The 23,164-nt window shown below is 41.7% G+C and overlaps 1 protein-coding gene and 1 non-coding gene across 6 annotated transcripts in view; one reads left to right on the top strand and one right to left on the bottom strand.

Annotated features, from left to right (window-relative positions):
• HHAT (hedgehog acyltransferase) overlaps positions 1-23,164 on the top strand; it is a 348,408-nt gene that overhangs the window by 38,847 nt on the left and 286,397 nt on the right. For all 5 annotated transcript variants that reach the window (XM_063597338.1, XM_003814206.4, XM_003814203.4 and 2 more), the window contains one exon: positions 20,005-20,118. In XM_063597338.1, coding sequence (XP_063453408.1) covers positions 20,005-20,118 — 114 coding nt within the window. The remainder of the gene's footprint in view (positions 1-20,004; positions 20,119-23,164) is intronic.
• Positions 7,051-7,165, bottom strand: LOC112438251 (U5 spliceosomal RNA). The gene has a single exon (XR_003026704.1). It is a non-coding gene; the product is annotated as a U5 spliceosomal RNA (small nuclear RNA).

Raw genomic sequence — 23,164 nt, 5'->3', positions numbered from 1 at the left:
CAAAAAATCACAAACTGCTTCTGGGAGAAGGGGGCTGACCTTCACCTGAGCTCCAGAGAATGAGTAGGATTTGGCAAGATCATCAGTAGAGGAGATGCTGTTCCAGTGGTGTTGCTATGGTTAGAAAAGGGAAGAATGTATTAGGGAAATGGTGAGTCAAAGTGAAGCTTCACTTAGGGCAGTGAAAGGGAGCTGGACCTGACTGTAGTCCTCCAATTTTTGATGATGTTCAGGTTTGGAGGATAACAGCCCCAATCAAGAATGCTTTTGAGCTTTGTCATTTCTTTGAGGGTAACGCTGATTGCACTTGCCAAGACAACAGAAGTGGTGTGGGTGCTTGCGTAGGTGCGGCTGTCAAGGGCTGTTCAGACTCCATATGCTTTGGTTTTTGCATCCTTTTTTGTAATGTTTGCTCTTCCAGGCTGTCAGGGTAAAAGCCCCTCCCCCACCCCCCACCCCCTGCAGGCTCCAGTGTGCTGTGCTAGAATGGGGTGAACCCAGCCTTGCTGGGTTCTGGGGTGATCTGTCGTCGTATTTGCCAGTCCCTTTTTCTTTCTTCTTGCTGGTCTTCTCTCTAGTGATGCCAGGGAGATAGGGGAAATATTTCAGTGCCCACGTTGCTTGCTCGATGAAGTAAACATGTTTCTAGACAGTAGCATCTGAACCAAACTGATACAAATGAAGTTCTATGTCAGGTATATTGTCATTCATTTTTTTCCTTTTATTTAGGATTCAAGATCATAAATTCTTGGCATAATGGAAAGAGCACAGGTTTGGAGTTGGATGGGCTTAAGTTCAAATTTGGCTTTGCTACATCTGAGAAAATAATTTACCTCCTTTTTAAAAAAATGTATGTATTTTTTTGAGACAGGCTGAAGTACAGTGGCATGATCTTGGCTCACCATAACCTCTGCCTCCCAGGTTCAAGTGATTCTCTTGCCTCAGCCTCCTGAGTAGCTGGGGTTACAGGCGTGTGCCACCACACTCAGCTAGGTTTTGTATTTTTAGTAGAGATGCGTTTCGCCATGTCGGCCAGGCTGGTCTTGAACTCCTGGCCTCAAGTGATCCACCTATCTCAGCCTTCCAAAGTGCTGGGATTACAGGCATGAGCCACTGTGCCTGGCCTCATTTACCTCCTTTTAGCCTCAGTTTTATTACCTGCAACATGGGAATACAAGGTTATGGAGAAAGAGGTGATGGACAGAAAACACCCAGCATGCTTGTACTTAGTACAGAATAGATACACAATACCTGTTATTGTGGTTATTGTTACTTTTTTCTTCCATGGATGAATAATTCCTTCCTTTAGCATTAAGAATTACTGATTCTTGGTCAGGCACAGTGGCTCACGCCTGTAATCCCAGCACTTTGGGAGGCCGAGGTGGGCGGATCACCTGAGGTCAGGAGTCCACGACCAGTCTGGCCAACATGGTGAAACTCCGTCTCTACTAAAAATACAAAAATTAGCTGGATGTGGTGGCGGGTGCCTATAATCCCAACTACTTGGGAGGCTGAGGCAGGAGAATCGCTTGAACCTGGGAGGCGGAGGTTGCAGTGAGCCGAGCCTGCGCCATCGCACTCCAGCCTGGGCAACAAGAGTGAAACTCTGTCTCAAAAAAAAAGAAAAAAAAAAAAAAGAATTGCTGATTCTCCCTCTGTAGCAAGGAGGTAATGTTCTACAGAGAGACATTTACATGTAGAGGGGGACTGCTGTTGAAAGGAGCTCTCAAAATCCTAATGCATTATGAAGAGTGTTACAAGTAATCCATTCTATTCTTTCCTGAGGACACATTTTCCCATGACAGGTTTCTGAAATTGGGGCAGACCTCTAAATAAGCTGTTCTTTCAGAAGTAAAATCAGAGAGGACTTTCCATTGCCTGTGAGGAGGCTTAGGAAGAAGAGACAGAGGCAGACGGGAGCTTGAATACGAATGACTATGAACATAGAGAAAGAGGTGCTTCTATAAAGACACAGTTCTTAGCTACTCATGCTTTGCCCATGAAGATTTTTAAGATTTGGCTTATTTATAAATGCCTCTGCATTTTAATACTTCAGGAAAACAACATTCCATTTTGACTCATTTAACACATGAGTTAAATGTGCACCTGCTGTGTAAGCAGCTTCCAGGCCACGTGCCAGGGATGCTGTGACATTCGAGGCTCAGTCTCTGTCCTAAGTGGGCTCTGAAGTTTGGGGGAAGGTGATGATGTGACAGTGAGCTGGTGGTGCAACAGCCACTGGGGCTTGTAGAGACAGAGGGTGCAGAGAACCCCAGCGGCAGGGACTGAAGGGAGGTGATGGCTGGGAGACGGGAAAGGCAGGTGAAGGGAATAGCATGCCTGACGACCTGGATTTGAGTGAAATAAATTTGGCTTGGCTAGAAGGTTGAGTTGTGAGGAGGGCAAATGACTCAAGACAGGCAGGGGATAGATCGTAAAGGCCATGAAGTGCCATATGCGGAGTCTGGACTTTATCCAGAGGGCAGTGGTCAGTCATTGAAGGGTTTCAGGTGCCATTTCTTCTGTGGACTCTTTCTGGAGCCCTCTGACTGATTTTCCTGCCTTGCCCTGTCTCTCTCCTTTCTCTTCTCTCTCTGCACACACATATACACACACACACTCTTGATCTGTTAGTTTTGCAGAGCTAAACCCTTGATTCTACCTTCACCTTATTTTCTCCTAGCTTCTTCAATGACTTTTTTTTTTTTTTTTTTCTGCATGCAGAGTCTCACTGTGTCACCCAGGCTGGAGTGCAGTGCATGATCTTGGCTCACTGCAACCTCTGCCTCCTGGGTTCAAGTGATTCTCCTGCCTCAGCCTCCCAAGTACCTGGGATTACAGGTGCCCATCACCATGCCTGGCTAATTTTTGTATTTTTAGTAGAGATGGAGTTTCACTATGTTGGCCAGGCTGGTCTTGAACTCCTGACCTCATGATCCACCCATCTTGGCCTCTCAAAGTGCTGGGATTACAGGTGTGAGCCACTGCATCTGGCCTTCAAGGACCTTTTTAATGAAACAAATAATATTTCCCATGAACTACTAGATAGAAGAGAGAGAGAACAGAGCAGGGTACCTGGTGGCTAAAAATTAATAAGCAAATTTGATGTTTATCCATTCACATTGCAGATGCTATTTTTTTTTTTTTTTTTTTTTTTTTTTTTGGAGACGGAGTCTCACTCTCTCACCCAGGCTGGAGTGCAGTGACGTGATCTCGGCTCACTGCAACCTCCGCCTCCTGGGTTCAAGCGATTCTCTTGCCTCAGCCTCCCGAGTAGCTGGGACTACAGGCATGTGCCACCATGCCCAGCTAAGTTTTTGTATTTTTAGTAGAGACGGGGTTTCACCGCATTAGCTAGGATGGTCTTGATCTCCTGACCTCGTGATCCACCAGCCTTGGCCTCCCAAAGTGCTGGGATTACAGGCATGAACCACCACACCTGGCTGCAGATCCTATTTTTACGTAAGGCAGAGAGCTACAATTCTTATTCCTGTTCTCACCAGGAAATCACTAACATCTTACATTTTTCCTACCTGTCCGCAAATTTACATGTCAGGAAGAAAATCTAGCATGGATGAGACTAGACAAAAGGTCATGTACTGATGGGTAAAGAGCTGGCATTCTTTGTGTTCACAAGAAGGAAGCAAACCTGACCTTCCATCACCAATCATGGGTTTCTTTTTTTTCTTATTTATTTTTTTGAGACAGAGTCTCACTCTGTTGCCTGTGTTAGAGTGCAGTGGCACAACCATGGTTCACTGTAACCTCTGCCTCCCAAGTTCAAGCGATTCTCGTGCCTCAGCCTCCCAAGTAGCAGGGCCTACAGGCATGTGCCACCATACTTGGCTAACTTTTTGTATTTTTAGTAGAGACAGGTTTTCAACATGCTGGCTAGGCTGGCCTCAAACTCCTGGCCTCAAGTGATCCACCTGCCTTGGCCTCCCAAAGTGCTGGGATTACAGGTGTGAGCCACCCCGCCTGGCCTAATCCATGGGTTTCTTGCCCCTGACATTTTGGAGACTCTTCAACCCACATTCTTTGTCTGGAGGGGCTGGCATGGAACACAGGAATCTGTCTCTGCTAAGAAAGCCTCTCTGGGAAGGGGAAAAACTGTGTAAAATCCAGTTTTCTGTTAAGACAGGCTGAACATTCACGCACACAGCCAAATCACTTATTAATCTGCTCCCATCAGATGGAGGGAAGCAGAGAGATGACAGACATGCTGGAATAATCTTTGAGGGGCTGCGGATTAATGAAAATGAGTTAAGGCCTAACCTCTGTAAACTCACCAGAGTTTACACACATGAAACGAAGCAAACGTTGCCAAGAGATCAATGTTCCTTTATAAGAAGTCCCCAACCCCAGTGGGCATATTCACCTCAATTCAGCAAACATTATCAAGAGTCTACTAATGTTTGAGGGAGTTCGATGCAAAGATGAAGACATTCCCACTGTTGAGAATGGTGAGAAATTTCTCAGTCACAAACCAGTCAGCTTACAAGTCAGTGCTTACTGCCTGCTTTCTGATCTGGGTTGTGATAATGCTGTGGGTTAAGGAATTAAGAGGCATTATTTCTCTACTCAACAAGTTTATACTCTATTTGAGAATTCCAGGAGGACACCCCTAGCTTTAATATGGCTGATGTGTGAAGTATTTAACAAGGGCCAGAGCTGTACACAGCCAGGACAATTGGCCCTGCTCGTGGGTCCTGCCTGAAAGCTGGCCCTGGCATGCCATTTAACAAAGTGTTTCCACATGTATGATTGTCCCTAGTCGGTGTAGCCAAAAATTGCTGGGAGAGTTTCTAGCCTTGGAATGATCAGAGAAGACTCTCTGGAATAGGTGGATTGGAGCTGAGCCTTGAATAGAAGTACTATGTTTTGAACTGACCCAAGCCTATTTTGTTGTTTAACAAAAATAAAGTTCTTTGGTTTTACTCTTGGTAACTTCTGTCACTTGGAGGTGAACAGGAGTTAAATGTCTTCTCTCCCACAACCTTGCCACCAAGTGGTATGTTAAACAGTGAAGGTGTCTAACTGAATTCTCCTACAAGTACAAACATTCATTAGGTAGGGAAGTACAAAACCATCATTGAACTTGTTCCTGAAAGCTTGTGAAGCCTCTATTGTCTGTCTTTAGGTACTCCAACAAGCATCTTGCACGGAAGTTCCTTCTGAGGCTGGTGCAATTCTATTCTGCTGGCTGAAGCAGTTACCTTTCTAGTCTGATTAGAGGATAGAGCCTTATTAAAGCAAAGGACACAGACCAAGAGAGTGTTAGACTTTCAGTGCTTTGGGTGCTGGGCTCAAGGGAGGTGTTTTTTTTTTTTTTTTTTTTTTTTTTGTTGTTTTTAGATAGGGTCTCTTTCTTGACCAGGCTGGAGTGTAGTGGTGCCAGCTCCCATAGCCCCCAGAATAGCTGGGACTGTGAGCATGTGCCACCATATCCAGCTAAGTTTTAAAATTTTTATACAGACAGGGTCTTGCTTTGTTGCCCAGGCTTGTCTCAAACTCCCGGCCTTAAGCAGTCCTCCTGTCTTGGCCCCCCAAACTGTTAGGATTACAGGTGTGAGCCACCACACCCAGACTAATTTATTTATTTATTTTTTAAAGACAGGGTCTTGCTCTGTCATCCAGGCTGGAGTGCAGTGGCATGATCATAGCTCACTGTAACCTCTAACTCCTGGGCTCAAGCGATCCTTCTGGCTCAGCCTCCCAAAGTGTTGGGATTACAGGCGTGAGCCACTGTACCTGGCCTCAAGGGATTCTTACATACATGCTTCATTATTACAAGGGTATCAGAGCCTGAGAAAAATTTTAATCCATCACATATTGAGCACCATGCTTTTCATTACTAAAATATTTATTTCTAACATTCCTTATGCTAGTAAACTTTCAGGTGCAGCTTTAGGTACCATGTTGGAATTATTTGAATTGTAGTCATGTCTGGGAGTAGATTTCTGATTAGAATCCTTCAAATGCTAACTCACTCTTTCTGGACTCCTCATTTGGATACTTTCAATGTTAAGAACTGTCCTTAGAGGTGGATTAAAGTTAATTTACACACAAACATGGAAGTGCTGTAACATGATTCAGACTTATATAAGTGCCATAACAAGACTCAGAGAGAAAGGGGGACAGGATTATTCCAGCCTAGGGCAGGTTGAATAGTGGCGGGATCTGAAATTTGGGGGGAGGTATGGGGAAGTGGGAAGGAGGGAAAACATTTCCTTCTCTCAGTACATTTCCTAAAAGTGGTGCCTGTCAGCATTCTTAAAAAGGTTATTACCTTTTAAAATCATGACATGACAGTTGATAAGCCTTTGTTAAAAAGAAATTAAGCAGCAGCAGCAAGGTAAGAGCGAGATCACAGGGGCACGTGGGAGAAGATGTAAAGTGGGGTGTCTTTGTGTGGGGAACTGACTGATGCCACTTTCAGGGATGACAATAGCTGCCGAAAAGTTCGAGATGGATGAAGGTTTGTTATTCCATCATGATTTTGCTCCCAGGTTTAATGAAAGCAAAGCTCAGGTCAAATTCTATCTGGCTGTGTACATTTATTAAACACTTACTAGGCAAGCAGTGGAAACCAGTTTACACCAAGCTGATCAGTGGAATTGATGGAGTCCTTTAAGGAGCTTGCATCACCACCTTGCATTGAATTTCTTACTAGGTAGATAGATAATAGAATATTATCTAGAGAAGGATGGATTGGGGCTTTTTCGCAGACAGGCAACCAGAAATTCTCCCAACTATGTGGCTGAATTTAGGATCTTAAAGGCCATCACTTAAGGGGGAGTCTCCAAATTGTCTAAGCCATTCTGTGTCTCCAATGTTAATGTTGCTAATTAGCAAGTCAGATGTCACCAGGGAAAGTTACACAGACTTTCATCATGCAAGTATTCAGACCTTTGACATAGAAAACAAGAGTTAACTGTCATTGAAAATTCTGTTACACAATGCTTAAACAAACAGCAACAATAAATCACTTAAGCCTAAAGCTGCACCATAATGTTTTCCTCTTGAAGTCTTTTTTTATAAAACATGATTTGCCTCGCCAGGGCAAGGCTTGCAAAAAATTAGTTTATAACTGATTTGTTCCTCTCCACGGAAATCTTTAGTAAAAGGCGAAAGATTTATTCGATCTGAAGAGAAACCAGTGAACACTACAAATTACTTCAACTTGTTGTAGTAACCGCAACTCCTAGTACGCCGATGGTGCCTACAGTTCGCACAAAAAGAATTACTGCCTACAGTTTGCACAAAAAGAATTCTTTAATCTTCACATAGTTAGAAATGTTGAGTCAAAAGAAATATTCTTTAAGCTTTAAATAATTTACTATGTGCAGGGTACTATGGGTATGCAAATGAGATGTTGAGTCATCACCTTGAGATTCCACACCTTGTTATTCACCGGGTGCCTTTGGTGCTACCACTAGGGGGCGAAGTAGAGGACATGCTAGCTGAGTTCTAAATCCCATCCTGGGTTAACCATGGAAACTCGTTTTAGTCCTTTTTGTATAATGGGACTTGGAGTACGATTTGTTATCTTTAGCATCATCTTATTTTGAAACAATTACACATTTACAGGAAGTTGCAGCAGTAGTACAGAGAGGCCTTGTGTACCTCTACCCAGCTTCCCCAGTGGGGAATCTTTTTTTTTTTTTTTTTTAATCCCTTTTAATTTTAGATTCCAGGGGTACATGTGCAAGTTTATTACCTGGGTATATTGTGTGACGCTGAGGTTGAGGGTATGAATGATCTTGTCACCCAGGTACTGAGCACAGTACCCAGTAGTTAGTTTTTCAGCCCTTGCCAGTCCTCCCTCCCACCCCCCAGCAGTTCCTGGTGTCTGTTGTTGCTAACAGGAGGACCTGATGGTTAGCTCCCCAGTGGGGAATCTTCCATAGTGAACTCAAACCCAGGAACTTGACATTAGTACAACCCACAGACTTTAATCAGATTTCACCTGTTTTGCAAGCACTTACTTGTGTATATGTATATAGTTATATGCGGTTTTATCACATGTGTAGATTCGTGTAAACACCAACATGACAAAGATACAGAACCTTGAAGAGCTACTCTGTGCTGCCTCTTTGATGGCCATACTCACCCTCCTCCTCTTCATCTCTAATCCCTGAAAAACCACAATGCTTTTAAATATATATGTATATACACACACACATTTAGGATTCTTATATCTTATTGGTGAGAAGATATTTTTATCATTCTGCAATGACCCTTTTTGACCCTGGTGATTTTCTTTCTCTGAAGTCTACTTTATCTGCCATTGGTAGAGCCACTCCCACTTTCTTTTGATTCATGTATGTATGCCATATCCTTTTTCATCTTTTAACTTTCCACCTCCCCATTTCATTATATTTAAAGTGAATTCCTGTGGACAGTCCAGAGTTGGGTCTTTTTTCTAGCAATCCATTCTGCCAAGCTCTGTCTTTTAATTGCTGTGTTTAATTTGATTGGGGTTTATTCAGCTTCTTGAATTTGTAGGTTTATGCTTTTTGCCAAATTTGGAGATCTTTTTTTTTTTTGCCATTATTTCTTTGAACATATTTTTAACCTCATATTTTTTCTTCTTTCCTTCTGGAAAATTTAATGACACCAATGTCAGATCTTTTGTTCTTATATCAAGGGTCTCTGAGGCTGTATTTTTTCAGTCAGTTTTCTCTCTCTCGTTCAGATTGGGTGATTTTTATTGACCTATCCTTAGGTTCAATAATTAAAAAAAAAAAATCTCACTCTGTCATCCAGGCTGGAGTGCAGTGGCGCAATCTTGGCTCACTGCAATCTCTGCCTCCCGGGTTCAAATGATTCTTCTAACCCTCCCAAGAAGCTGGGATTACAGGCGTGTGCCACCATGCACAGCTAATTTTTTTTTTTTTTTTTGTATTTTTACTAGATAGGGGGTTTTGCCATATCGGCCAGGCTGGTCTGGAACTCCTGGCCTCAAGTGATCCACCTGCCTCGGCCTCCCAAAGTTCTGGGATTACAGGCATGAGCCACCATGCCTGGCTCAATAATTATTTCTTATGTAATCTACTTTTGCTATTAAGCCCATCTAGTAAGTTATATTAAGTATAATGCATTAATGTAAATGTTAATATTTATATCAACATTTACTTAACACTTAATTTTGTTTTGCTTATTGTCGTTCCTTAGGCCCTGAGCTCTCTAGCCAGTCTGCTCTTTTCACCATTCACAATCCCCTTACATTTGTTTTATATGTTACATCCAAGGGTTTTAGCTGTCGTTAGTGGAGGGATAGGGATAAATGTGTGTACTATATCTTGTCTGAAAGCAGACGTCTCTGTGTTGTAGCTTGTGTTTTAAAGTAAGTCTTAGGCATCATAAATGAGTTATTTTATTAATACACAAATAGATTTCTGAAGAAAGATGGTGGAAGCAATGGACTGTGGGGGAAGGATGGGGCAGTGTGCCCTGAGGATGTGGTGAGCCTTGGTCTCGTTCTTCTCTGTCTCTATTCCCAGTCTCCCAGGCCCCTGGGCTGCCTGTGATGGCTGGTGGGTTCAGGGGTGCTCTGGGTGGGGAGGTGTCTCTTGGACAGCTTGGGCAGCTAATGGGCAAAGGGGACAGATGTAAAGATGTATGGGAGAACTCCAACATAGCTCTGCTCACCTGTTTCCCTGGTCTTTCAGGCAGTGTGTACAGTAGAAAGGTGGTAGCTGGGATTATGGAGGGTTCCCTTCTTCTTCCCCTAGATAGATGGCAAAAATGTTAGTTCTCCCTTTTTCTCTCTGAGATCACACTTTCTTTAATTGGCCTTCTGCCCTGGGGGCCTCCAACATTTTGGGACTCCATGTGGAGTTCCAGTTTGCTATGTCTGCCCACTGCAGAGATGTTCTGTACAAATCAGTTTTCTTGCATATGTGAAGACTTCCTAAGTGTAAAGTAAGTTCTTTGAGTGTGAGGATCATTTTAGGGGCTGTGGCCCCCAACAGGCTGGGGATCTTTTTTCCTTCCACGTTATTGTGACTCACTTTGTCTTTTTGATATTCTGGGAAAGTGACACTAATGGTATGTGTGATTTATTAGCATAGTTTGAAGCTGAGGAATCATGATTCTGTGTAATTTGTTCTCTAGTCATCTCATTCTATTACATTTTTTTCATGATCTCCAATTTGTTTATCACCTTTTTTCATTGTTTATAGCTCTTTTTTCCATATACTGTGTAAAAATAGTGGTTTTCCAATTTGAGAGATGTGGGGAAAATAATACAGTTTTGTGCCTTCAACTTCACCTTGAAACTTAATGTTTCTTTTTAAGCATTTGATTCCTTCTTTGCTGGCTTTAGGAGGAAAGGAAAGGTGGGAATATGGCATAGACAGAGCAGGGAGACAGAATCTATTCAAGTTAAACCGAATAGACTCTGCAGTCTTGCTCTCCTGCATAATCCAAAGTGACTTCTGAGAAACAGGTCGGTAGGTAGAGTTGTGACCAGAGGATGTTACTGAGTTTAGGTTGGCAGTTGGGCTGAAGATACGCAAAATAACTTACCCATGTTAATTAGGTCCTCTTGATGTAATTAAACCCTCTTAAGAGGCTTTCTCTTTTCTTCTCCCACAAAACACCTCCCCTTTACCATTTTACACTGGACCAATTTGCCTGGCTTCTGTGGCGAGGGGCAATGAAGAGGCTGGGAATGGTACACAGTAGAACAGGGCAGCCTGTGCCTGTCCTGTTGGCAGCATCCCTGCCCTTGCAAGCATCTTCACCTATGCAGGAGGGTGAAGATGTTTCAGTAGGGACTTTGTTATTTACAGAAAAAAAGGTTTTATTAGTGGAAGCATTTTATCTTTAAGAAAGTATTGATTGAGAGAGAGTGTTGTCTCTGGAAATTGTAAGCAGTAAAATGATTTAGTTCAAATTCTTTTAGAAATAGAAAAGCAGCTGTTGAAGGAAAAAGAAAACTCTTCCAATAATTGCTCAATGAATCATTAGCCTGAGTTCATTCGGAGAGCAGTGCCTCTTTTGTGCAGAATTCTTACAAAATTAGTCTCCTTTTGTGTTTCTTGTCTGGAGACTTACGGGCCGTTAAGGTCAGTTTGCTGCCTTTGAATGTGCAGGGAAACATTTATGATTTCAAGAACCTTATAAAGGTTTTCCCTGATCTCGGATAAGTCTTACTCAGTGTAATTAGAAATTATATATGGTCTCAAAGTAAACAATAAGTAAATAATGCTATTTAGGAAATAGGTACACAAACATGTATAGTATTTCTGTAGTATTTTATTTTTACAGCTTGCTAGATATGAGGATAAGGAAAATAGTAAATATATTCAGCTCTATACTGTTTTCTCTGAAGGAAAAAGAGGTATAATAATGAAAAATATAAACCGGTTGGTAAGGTAGGTCATTTCCTTGTTTTTCTTTAAAAATTGATATACAATAGTTGTATAAATTTTTGGAGTACATGTGATACTTTGATACCTCTATACAGTGTGTAATGATTAAATAAAAGTAATTGGGATATCCATCACCTGAAACATTTATCTTTTTTTTTTTTGTATAGAGAACATTACATATCTTTTGGTTTTGAAATACATAAATGCATTTGTGACTGTATTCTAACAAACAGTCACTGCCATCATTACCTAGTTCTTGAGCATTCATTGGGTTGACCTAGCTGGTGTTTTCTTCCATTTCATTTTCCTCCATTGAATAGACTTATTTCAGACTAGTGTTCTTCAAAGTGAACTGTTTTCATAATGCTTTTGTTATAAAGCTGGAGCTGGATTCCAATCAGAGGAGACATTTCTTCCATAGTATGTTAGTCATGGTTCCATTGCAGACAACAGAATCTATTGCAGTTATTTTAAAAAGAGAATTATTGCAGGGATTTAAAGACATTTGAGAATAATAGAAAAACCTGTAGGAGCAGGCACTAAGTGAGCTACCAGAAACAGTTCCAAGAGCCACTGTACACAACATCTGCTGCCACATAGCTCCTTGCTTGAGAACCTAGGGCTCCGGTGCCACATCTGACAGCTTCAGCATCTCTGAACTGACTGGACCCCAGAATCTCCAGCATGGCTGCTGCAGAACAGCCAAAGGGTCTCTGCCACCATTTTCTTCAGAAGTCTCACAGACCATACATTGTTTCTTTACTTTGAGAGTCATAGTGTTTGTATTTGTTCATGAGAAGCTCAGCCATTTTTACACCTGCCAGCTACAGGGAATTCTGGGTTATGTAGTTTTCAACCTTCTAACCTGTAATGTGTAGGAAGTCATGCTAGAGAGGAGTAAATAGTCATGGTTGAGTTAATTGGCAGTACCTGCTGTACAAGCAGATGTTTTCTTCTTAGGAAAAGGTTAAGATGGTTGCTTTCCTGAATGCTGAAGTTCCTTTTTGTTAACCATGGGCTCACTTCTTTTCAGTCCACAGTCTCTAGAACTTTCTTCTTTCCTTCTTTTGGACTGGGTTTGGGATCTCGAACAGCTGAACTCTTATATTTTAACTATGAATGCTTCTAACTGTTTCAGGATATGCAGCTTGAAAACTCCTGGAGTTGTGTTTCTGGGCCTATCAAAGTAAAATCGAGTTTGTTGTTTGTTCGTTTATTTACATATTTACTGAACAAACAAGGACATAGTACTTCATACATTCCTGGCTGTATTCCAAGTGTTCTCCATACTTTAGTTTATGTGTTTCTTATAAATATGAAATGGGTCCTCTATTGTAATACTACTGTACTTTGGCCATGGCTTGAGAGTCAGTAATTGATTTTTCGGAGAGTGGGCCTTGAGTTGGTCAGGATAATTTGCAGAGAAGATCATCCACTGGAACTATTCTGTGAGCTTATGTTTTCTCCCTACCTGGGGTTATAAAGGCATTCTAGGGCAGATACCGGATTCTCCACTTTTGGCATCTCTTCTACCCCTTTCCCAGTAGACTGTGCTGATACCAGGTTCCTAAAAATAGTTTGACTCATTGTATAATCATTCAAATTTTTCAAATTTTTATTGAGTACCTAATATATTCTGTTTATTGAAGAATACAATGCTTAATATATATGTAGACCCTGTCGGAAAGGAGCTCACAGTTTAGTGGAGAGACAGCTCAGTAACCTGTAATTAAAGCACAGTGGGGACTGGGTCTGGTGGCTCACGTCTATAATCCCAGCACTTTGGGAGGCTGAGGAGGGTGGATCACTTGCAGTCAGGAGTTCAAGATTAGCTTGGCCAACGTGGTGAAACCCTGTCTCTACTAAAAATACAAAAATTAGTTGGGCATGGCAGTGTGCACCTGTAATTCCAACTTCTTGGGAGCTGAAGCAGGAGAATCACTTGAACTCAGGAGGCGGAGGTTGCAGTGAGCCGAGATCGTGCCACTGCACTCCAGCCTGGGCGACAGAGCAAGACTCTGTCGCAAAAAATAAATAAAATAAAATAAAATTTTAAAAAGCACAATGGGATAAGTTGCTTTGATACAGGTAACCGTAGTGGCATATTGTGGGAGCATAGGCAAGGGACACCGAGTCCAGGCTGAATGGATGGACTAGTAAAGGCTTCCTGGGAGAAGGCTTGCCTGAGCTGAGACCTGAAAGGTATGTCCTCATTCACATGATGCTTCAGTGATGGTTTTTCCAAATAGAGGGAGCAAAGTGTGGGAGGCCCAGCTGCATGAATGTGGTGCTGTGGGGTCAGAGGGGTCAATGCAGTTGTAATGTGGGATGGTGGGGGCAGTGAAGGTTAGGTACGACGATGGAAGGGTGGACAGGGGGACAGGGCCATTTTATGAAGAACTGCATGAGTCTCACTGAGAAGTTTCTCTGGAATGCTAAGGGGAGCACATGAAGAATATTAAGTGGAGGAAATAACATGATCAAATATGCTCTTAAAAATATTACTTTGGTGCTGTGTAGGGAGCATGGAATGGAAGGAATAAGGCGAAATGGGTAGAAGTGAGTAGAGAACAGTCTGCGGAATTGAAGTAGGTCTAGCATATAGTACGGGGAGGAGAACGATTTTGCAGTAACTCCAAGACTTTCCTGGATAACAGAGCCTAATTGATATGCTGTAATTGAGTATATGAAGCAGCATATACTAGATGCTTAATAAAATTTATTGAAAGATTTGAATGATTATGCAGTGGGTCATTTAAAAAAATTTTTTACTTTTATTTTTTTGAGACAGCCTTGCTCTGTTACCTAGGTTGGTGTGCAGTGACATGATCTCAGTTCACTGCAACCTCCACCTCCCAGGTTCAAGTGATTTTCATGTCTCAGCCTCCCGAGTAGCTGAGATTGTAAGTATGCGCCAGCACTCCCAGCTAATATTTGTGTTTTTAGTAGAGACGGGGTTTCACCATGTTGGCCAGGCTGGTCTCGAGCTCCTGGCCTCAAGCTATCCACCCACCTTAGCTTTCCAAAGTGCTGGGATTACAGGCATGAGCTACTGCACCCGGCCTCAAATCATTTTTAAGGCTTACCCATGGCCTTTCTTAGACTCTGCTTCATTTGTAGATATAAACTTCTGAGCTGATAGCAAACTATCTGCAAATACCATCCATAGACATAATAAAACAGTGCTCCTGACCCATCTCACTAGGAGATAAACAGTGGAACTATTCAGCAGGTCATGGACTGATTACAAAAAAAATCCAAAAAGACTCCAAAAACAGTGGGACCAGGGATCTGGGTTGAAGAACTAGTGGACTGAGCTAACTGATGTGGCTACAGGGTGAATTTTTCTCATTCACTTAGGGCGTCTCGGTGAGTGCCTTGGCACTTGGCTTGGTACTTTACATTTTAGTCTATTGACCAGGCCTTATTAGCTATGCGTTTGTGTTGTTTTCAGCTGGAGAATAGTCCTCAGTTTTCTGGGGAATGCAAGAGAAAGCACAGAACCAGAATTTTAGCCATCTCTTGTGATAACAACACAGTACTCCAGCTAAGAGGCTGAGAGTGAGTTGTGATCTGGCAAGGTTTAAGGGCGATGAGAATTCAAGGCTAGAAGGAGGAAAGATTTACTCAGTGGTGAGTTGCTAGGGCAAGTCCTTATTTGCCAGGAATTTTTTCTTGTAACTTTCTTCCCTAGTGACATAGGGGTGTGAGAAGAGGGGACGACCCCTTCTGCACGGGTGGGTGACAAGCACTTTCTTAGTATTTCTTTCCTTTAGCCTAGAAAATAATTGTCTTTCCCATTTTCTGAAAGGAATCTTAGACATTGTGCTAGTGGAGCCCTTCATTTTACACACAAGGAAATTCAATCCCAGATAGTTAAGTGACTTTTCCAAGTTTAAACAGAGGGAGAAATGTGACAAGTACTAGATAGGCTGATTTTTTGGCTCCGTTCCTGCTCCTCGCCATTTTAAAGGCTTACTGAATGTTGGGCATCTAGGAGACAGATTTAAGTCAAGGTTCTTGCTCCCAGAGAGATCCATTTTTCCCTCCAGAGAGAAAATACAGGAATAAAAGTGATATAATAAATATGCCATAATAAAAGTTCTAGAATTGAGATGTGGATGACGGAGAAGGGAGTGCAATGAGGTCCACCTGGGAGGTAGGGATGGGAAAGCTTCACTCTGGAGCTGACATTTGAATTGTACCATTTAGTGAGTATTTTGTGCATGCCACTGGGCTGGCTTTGTGGTTACGGGGCATAAATGAGGTGCACTCTAGGTTGGAGATTGCCTAGTCAAATAGTGTTGTGGAGCAAAGGGGTGGGAAGGGCAGAAAGTCCAGGTACAGGGACAAGCATGAGTAGAAACATCTCAGAAAAGGGTTTCCTCCTTGGCTTCAGACAGGCCTAGGTTTGAAACCCGGCTCTGCCCCTTACTAGGTTTGGACAAATAATCTGCTTTCTCTGACCTCCAGTTAACTCATTTGTAACACGGAGTTAAAAAACAGAACTACTCAAAAAAGAAAAAAGAAAAAGTGAGCTTCAGGCCAGGCACAGTGGCTTATGCCTGTAATCCCAGCACTTTGGGAGGCTGAGGCTGGTGGATCTCTTGAGGTCAGGAGTTCGAGACCAGCCTGGCCAATGTGGTGAAACCCCGTATCTACTAAAACTACAAAAATTAGCCAGGTGTGTGTGGTGGTATGCACCTGTAGTCCCAGCTACTTGGGAGGCTGAGGCACGAGAATCACTTGAGCCTGGGAGGCAGAGATTGCAGTGAGCCGAGGTTGTGCCATTGCACTCCGGCCCGGGCAGCAGAGCGAGACTGTCTCAAAAAGAGCTTCAAATCACTGACGAAATAAAAAGAAAAAACCCCAAAACTTATTTATTTCAACTACATGACATTCTGGAAAAAGTAAAATATGGAGACAGTAGAAAGATCATTGTTTGCCAGGGATTGAGGGGAGCAGGGTCAGGGTGGGAGGGATGAAGAGGTAGAGTACAGAGGATTTTTAGGGCAGTGAAACTATTTCATATGATATGACAATGGTGGATATGTGTTTTTATACATTTGTCCAAACCCATAGAATATGCAACATCAAGAGTGAACCCAAATGTAAACTATGGACTTTAGGGTATCAATGTAGGTTCACCAGTTGGAACAAATATATTACTGTGGTGGGAGATGCTGATGGAGAGGGGTTAAGGGGTCTATGGGAACTCTCTGTACATTGTGCTTAATTCTTCCATGAACTGAAAACTCTCTAAAAGATAAGGTCTATTAAACAAATTGAGCTACTTTAAAGATTGTTATGAGGTTGTAATTAGAAAACACATACTCGAATGTTCATCAGTGACTGGGAAGAAAGGACAGGTCTGTCAGTTTCACTGACATATGAAGTTGAGTTGCAGCGCTGTTACCCCTCTCATTCTGCAGTGGGTTTTTGGTGTGTCTTCATTGTGGGGTGTGGTGGTCTTGGTGCTGGGGGTCTTCCTATTTAGACTTTGAGCTCCTCATGGTGCCTAGAGCAGAACTCCGCTGTGGGTAGGAAAAGAGGCAGTTACAAACACTAGGCCCAGACCCTTTCCTTTGTTAAGAAAGGAAAAAGTGTTTTGCTAGGACGTTAGAGTTGCTATTTAAGAAACCCAGAACAATCGTGTCTCTCAGAGTCCTTAGTATTGCCTGGTAGCAGAATGCAAGCCTCAGAATAAACAACCACATTTGTTAACTTGTTCAGTGAATTCCGAAGTCTGGGTGCCCAGAACTTTGAACGGTGAACAGGAGGATGGCTGCTCTGTTGGTGAGTGTTAGGTAGCAGCTTCGGAGTATGTGCCCTCCCTGCCTGGGAATGGTACAGGGCGGGCTGAGCTGTTAAGGATTCTGTGAGTTTATGAACATTCAGCTGTAGGAAGGCATAATCAGTCATGTAGATTGGTCCCCAGGCTGGTAGTATCACATCACCTGGAAGCTTGTTAGAAATATAGAATCCCAGGCCCCACCCTTGATTGACTGCATCAGAATCTGCATTTTAGCAAGATGCATAGGTGGCTTGTGTCCACCTTGAGGTTGGATGTGGGTGACTTCTCCTTGGAGTACAGCCTCCCTGCTTCCATGGAGAAGCCTGTCTAGTTCTGCCTGGCTGAGATTTAGCTCCAGTTTGTATCTGACCCCCTTAGAGTGCCAAAGAAGAGGTTCCTAATTGACTAATAACCATGGAGTCAAGAAAGAAAATGGGGGAAGGGACAGAACATGATGTTGTTCCTGATTTCAGGCTTTCATGTTTGCCTTGAAATATGTGACTGAGCTCAGAGTCTATAAAGCTTTTGCTTCAAGAAGCAGTGAGTCAATATTTTTCTTACCCAAATCATTAAACATCATCTTGACCTATTCATTGTCCCAGCTTTTCTGTTTGGTCATTTCCCTTAGGTAACTTTTTTAAATAGGGAAGAATAGACATGAGAGAGACATTTTTATTTCCTTTAAATGAATGTTTTCTGTAATAATTAGCGGTGAAAGGCCATGTGTAATTTTTGTTGATGGGATTTTACCAGCAGAGTTTTCAGGAGTCCTGGACTTTCTGGTGGAACAGAAAGTCTTATATGTTTTGTTGTATTATATCCTTTTTTCCCCCCTAAAAAATTAAACTTGGAGAAGTTTCGAGGCATAGGTAAGCTTGGGGTCATGAATTCTAAATGTAGTTCTAAGTGTTCAAAAATGTTGTATTTAAAAAGCTCAAATGTTTTTCTTTTTCTTTTTTTTCTTTTTGAGTTTGTATTAAAAAAGTGTCTTGGCTTTTGGTGTCTTTTAGCTGTATCCCTGTTATAAAAGTGGTATTTTACTAGCATGGCCTCATCACATGACCTTTGAACTTATTTACATTTGTTTAGTTAATTGACTCTTGGCTAATTTGGAAATCTCTAGATGGGGAAATAAGCTGTGGATCAGGGATCAGGAGCCAGGTTAAAGCTTTGAGTTCTCTGCTGTGCTGCCTGGCTGTGTGTTTGTGGGCATGTCCCAGACTCTGGTGTAGTCATCTCTAAATGGAAGCAATTCAACTACATACATGATTTCCAGCAAGGGACAGGGGCTTTATGAGCAGGTCATGTATCAGGATCTGGGGTGTGGGGAGCATGTGTAATTTGAGAATGTGCAGTATTGTATTTCCTTATTTGAAGAAATGGGAAAACTTTTTTAAAATGAGTGGCACAAAGTAAAGCATGATACAGTCTTGGCTGGTGGTTTACAAGGGATGGGAAGTACATGGGTCTAGCAGTTAGTAGTGGGTACTGCTGTTTAATGAGTACTGTGTGCTGTTACAAACTTTTAATGTACATATGCTCTTATTTAAGCCTCAAAAATCCCTGTAAGGTAAGTACTATTGTCATATGAAGAAACAGAACAGAAAGGTTAAGAATCATGTTCAAGGTCATCACAGCAAGTGTGTGAGTAGATCTGGGCTCTGGACCCAAACCAAGCCTCCAGTCTTAGCTACCTTGCGCTCATAGTCTGTTATGAATCAAGATCAATTTTATGTGTATCTTACCTTCTGCAAAAAAGGGTTTTATTTGTGTGCAACTGGTATGACATTACCCCACAATCTTAGGTACACCAAAAAAAATCACACTTTTCTTCAAATCCAATTAAGAGAGGCTTCAAGTTCCACTTGCAGAGATTGGTGAGGAGTTCAATATCAGTGGTCATTGCAGGAGTCCTTTTCCAGGCACACATTTTGCTTAGAAAATTCTGAGACCTCAAATCCCCCTCCATCCTGGTAGTGCTGAACTTTTCACTGGCCAAGCCTGCATTGCCTGTTTCAGGGTGACCGATGACAGTGTGCATCTCTCCACGCTCCTCTTGGCCTCCGTGGTCCTTTCTGGGGCTCCTGAGGCCATGACTTTGAGGTGCTGGTTCCTAAGCGTCCACATGTCCACTGTTGTCAGAGGTTTCTACCTTCTCCTCCTGGGGAGCTTCATAGATGTGGAACCTGGTACTGATGCAGACACAGAACGCCACATGGACACAGAGCTTCTTGGGGGGAAGGGAAGTGTACCTTTCATTCCTTCATTATAAATTTATATGAAATTAGTTAATTTCTCTGACAAATTATTCTGTCTGTAAATGGCAACAAGACTCAGAATGACTGACTTTAAGCCATTTTATTAGTGTCCAGTTTACATTTCTCAGTGAAAATATCTAGTTGTCTAAACTGGGATAGCCTCAATTCATTACTTGTACTATCCCTGTGAACTTGGGTAAATGAACTGAGTTCCTTAAGTCTCTGTTTCATGTTTTGCAAAATGGAAATAATAATAGTATCTATACTATAGAGGGCCCTGGGAGATCAGCTGTAACAAAGACACTGAGTTGTAGAAAGTCCGAGGTGCATTTGGGGAATGGCAATGGCAATCATTCTGTTAGGTTGGTGCAAAAGTTATTGAAGTTTTTGCCATTACTAATAGCAAGCTGGAGGGGAGTGTACAGGTGGGTGGGGAAAGGCTAGAAGTGTGTAAATCCTGTTTTACAGAGTTTGGACTCACACTGGCCTTCTTTCCAGTTTTAACTGGAGTTTGTGTTCTGACTCAGACGTGTACTGAAATCCCTCTGATAAACTATTTTGTCCTATTTAGGATGCGACCGACTTTGAGTGGAGCTTCTGGATGGAATGGGGGAAGCAGTGGCTGGTGTGGCTTCTCCTTGGCCACATGGTAGTGTCTCAAATGGCCACACTGCTGGCAAGAAAGGTATGATTATATGTGTTGTTACCTTTTAAGTGTGTTTTTCCTTTGCTTCTTGTGAAGAAAGAGTCCAAGCTAGGAATCGGAAGACATGGATATTAGCACTGGTAGCCTGGAAAAAATGATAAAGTTGTTAACAATCAATATAACATTTAAGATAAAAGTTCATAGTTCATATCCTGCACTTGCTTTCTCCAACTTATTTTCAGGCATTGAATATAAAGGTTGTAGTGTAAAACTAACCATGGAGGGTGGTGGTGGTCTTTAAGATCACTTCTAATCAAATGATCAAAAAGTTGCCTGTGGTTGAGAATCTAGATGAGTTCACTTGCAAATTCAGAAGAAAGTTGATGATTTACTTAAGAAGTGGGAATAATTTTAAAGTCAAGTAGTTTATGCTGCTGTCACTGTTTTAGATGGGAAGTCCAATAGCATTTTGCTCTTGCCTTGGGCTGGCTTAGAGAATGAGAGATTCTTCAAAGTGGTTATTTGAAAACTACTTTTATGTGAGGCAGGATTGAGACCCTCTTCACAGGTCTAGCTACCAAGGGACCTGATTTACTGCCAGGAGGATCTTTCTGTCACCTGGGGGCCAGGGTATTTCCCAGAGGCCTCTGATAAATACTTCTTGCTTGCTATAGATTCCTGATGGAGGAAAAAAGTCTGTGCTTGGAAATTTACCGAATAAAAGCAAGACACAACCAAAACCTGATTTGGAAGTCAACCTAGGAAAAATGTTTTGATTCTCAGAGGTTCCCGCAGGTGATAAAACTGAAGTAGAAGAGAAACAGAAACCTCTGGAGATTGAGACCAGAAAGTGAGATGCAGAAATAGGATGTCCTGTGGTTAGAGATGCGCACCTAACTTGGGCCAGTTTCTGACTCTTTCCTGAAAATTGGTGTTTCCTGGGCTTGCTCCTCACCCCGGAAGATAGGAAATCCCAACAGCATATTAACTTCCTCTTGAATATGATACTGATTTTTTTTTTGTACTCAAGTGGCTGCTGAACTGGCAAAATCCAAAATATTAGATGTTGTCAGATCTGAGTATATTTTAAAATTTCATTTAACTTTGTGAGCAGACCTAATAATAATTTTTTTGTTCCTAAGCTAGTAATAAATATATCTACCTCAGCCCTCATTAATGGTTTTCTTTACTCCCACAAATTTCTGTTTAGTTTTTTTTTTCCCCAAGAATTCAAAATTTCTGGAAATTTAACATTTTAATTCGTAACAAAGTTTTCCCATCCATGTGTAAATGACTTATTACCATAAGTCTCAGTTTTCCCGTATGTAAAATAAATAGCTTCATACCTGTTTTTCTTAACCTCTGTGAGGGGAAGATGATGTACTTTGAGGATTGTACTAAGTTAATTGCGTAGTGGAAGAGTGCTAGACATTGTATTACTCATGTTTGGTCCTTGGTTCGATTAGCTTTCTAACCTGAGCAAAGGTTTTCACTGCATCTTCATTTATGGTCTTAGTGCATTTTTGTTGCTTATAAGAGAATACATAAAACTGAGTAATTTTATAAAGAAAATGAACTTATTTAGTAATTTATGAAGAAAAGGAATTTATACAGTTATGGAGGCTGGGAAGTCCAAGTCACCACATCTGGTGAGGGCCTCCTTGCTGACATCGCGGCAATCCTGAGGCAGTGCAGGAGATCACGTGGTGAGCATGATAGCTCAGGTCTCTTTTCCTCTTCTTATAAAGCCACCAGTCCCACTCCTGTGATAAGTCATTAATTCATGATATGGTTTGGCTCTGTGTCCCTACCCAAATCTCATGTCAAATTGTAATCCCCACGTCTTGCAGGAGGAGCCTGGTGGGAGGTGACTGAATCATGGGGGCAGACTTCCCCCTTATTGTTCTCCTGTTAGAGTTCTTATGAGATCTCGTTGTTTGAAAGTCTAGCACTCCCCACTTTGCTCATTCTCTCTTCTGCTCTGCCATGGTAAGATATGTTTGCTTCCCCTTTGCCTTCTGGCATGATTGTAAGTTTCCTGAGGCCTTCCAGTCATGCTTCCTGTTAAGTCTGTGGAAGTGTGAGTTAATTAAACCTCTTCTTCATAACTTACCTAGTCTCAGGTAGTTCTTTATAGCAGTGTGTAAACAGACTAATACAACTGATGAATGAATTAATCCATTAATGAGGGCAGAGCTCTCATGATCCAATTGCCTCTTAAAGGCTGTACCTCACAATATTGCCACATTGGGGATTAAATTTCAGCACCAGTTTGGAAGGGACAAACATTCAAACCATAGCAGTTGTCCTCTGTAAAACAGGATCAATAAGATAGTATTAGTTTTTTTTCTCCCTTTAAAATATGATGAGCTTCATTGGTTAGACATTTCATCCTTAAAAGTAAAGATGAAACATGGAAAAGTGGGACAAAGAGAAAGCATAAAAGAAATGGTTGAAGTAAGTTTAAATATGTCAGTCATTACAATCAACATAAGTGGATTCTCAAAAAAGATGAAGATTGTCAGACTAGATGAAAAAAAGAAAGAGAAATAGAGGAAAACAAAAACCAAAACAGAGCTCAGAGAGGCTCTTCTTAGCTAGATATCCTTAAAACAGAAGGACACATAATTTGAAAGTAAAAGGTATGAAAAGATATTCCAGGCAAATATTAAACCCCCTCTCCCTCTGACAAACTACTGGTGCAGTTTTATTAATAGCAGCAAAGAGCATTACTAGTGACAAAGAGGGCTGCTGTTTAATAATAAAGAATTCGTTTCTTATTAGGAAGATATTAAAACTCTAAGTTTATTTGCTTCAAAATATATAAAGCAAAAAGTGATCATAAACATAAAGATAGATAGGTCTATTATTGTAGGGAGAGATTTTTTTTCTTTCAGTAGTTTTCGGGGTACAGGTGGTTTTTGGTTACATGGATAAATTCTTCAGTGGTGATTTATGAAATTTTAGTGTACCTGTCACCCAAGCAATGTATACTGTAGCCAATATGTAGTCTTTTATTCCTCACCCCCACAACCTTTCCCTCCAAAGCCCCAAAGTCCATTATACATTCTTATGCCTTTGCGTC

The sequence above is a fragment of the Pan paniscus genome, chromosome 1 (genome assembly GCF_029289425.2).
Source record: "Pan paniscus chromosome 1, NHGRI_mPanPan1-v2.0_pri, whole genome shotgun sequence".
NCBI lineage: Eukaryota > Metazoa > Chordata > Mammalia > Primates > Hominidae > Pan > Pan paniscus.
Note: the sequence above shows the minus strand (reverse complement) of the source record. Positions and strands in the feature narration are given on the sequence as shown.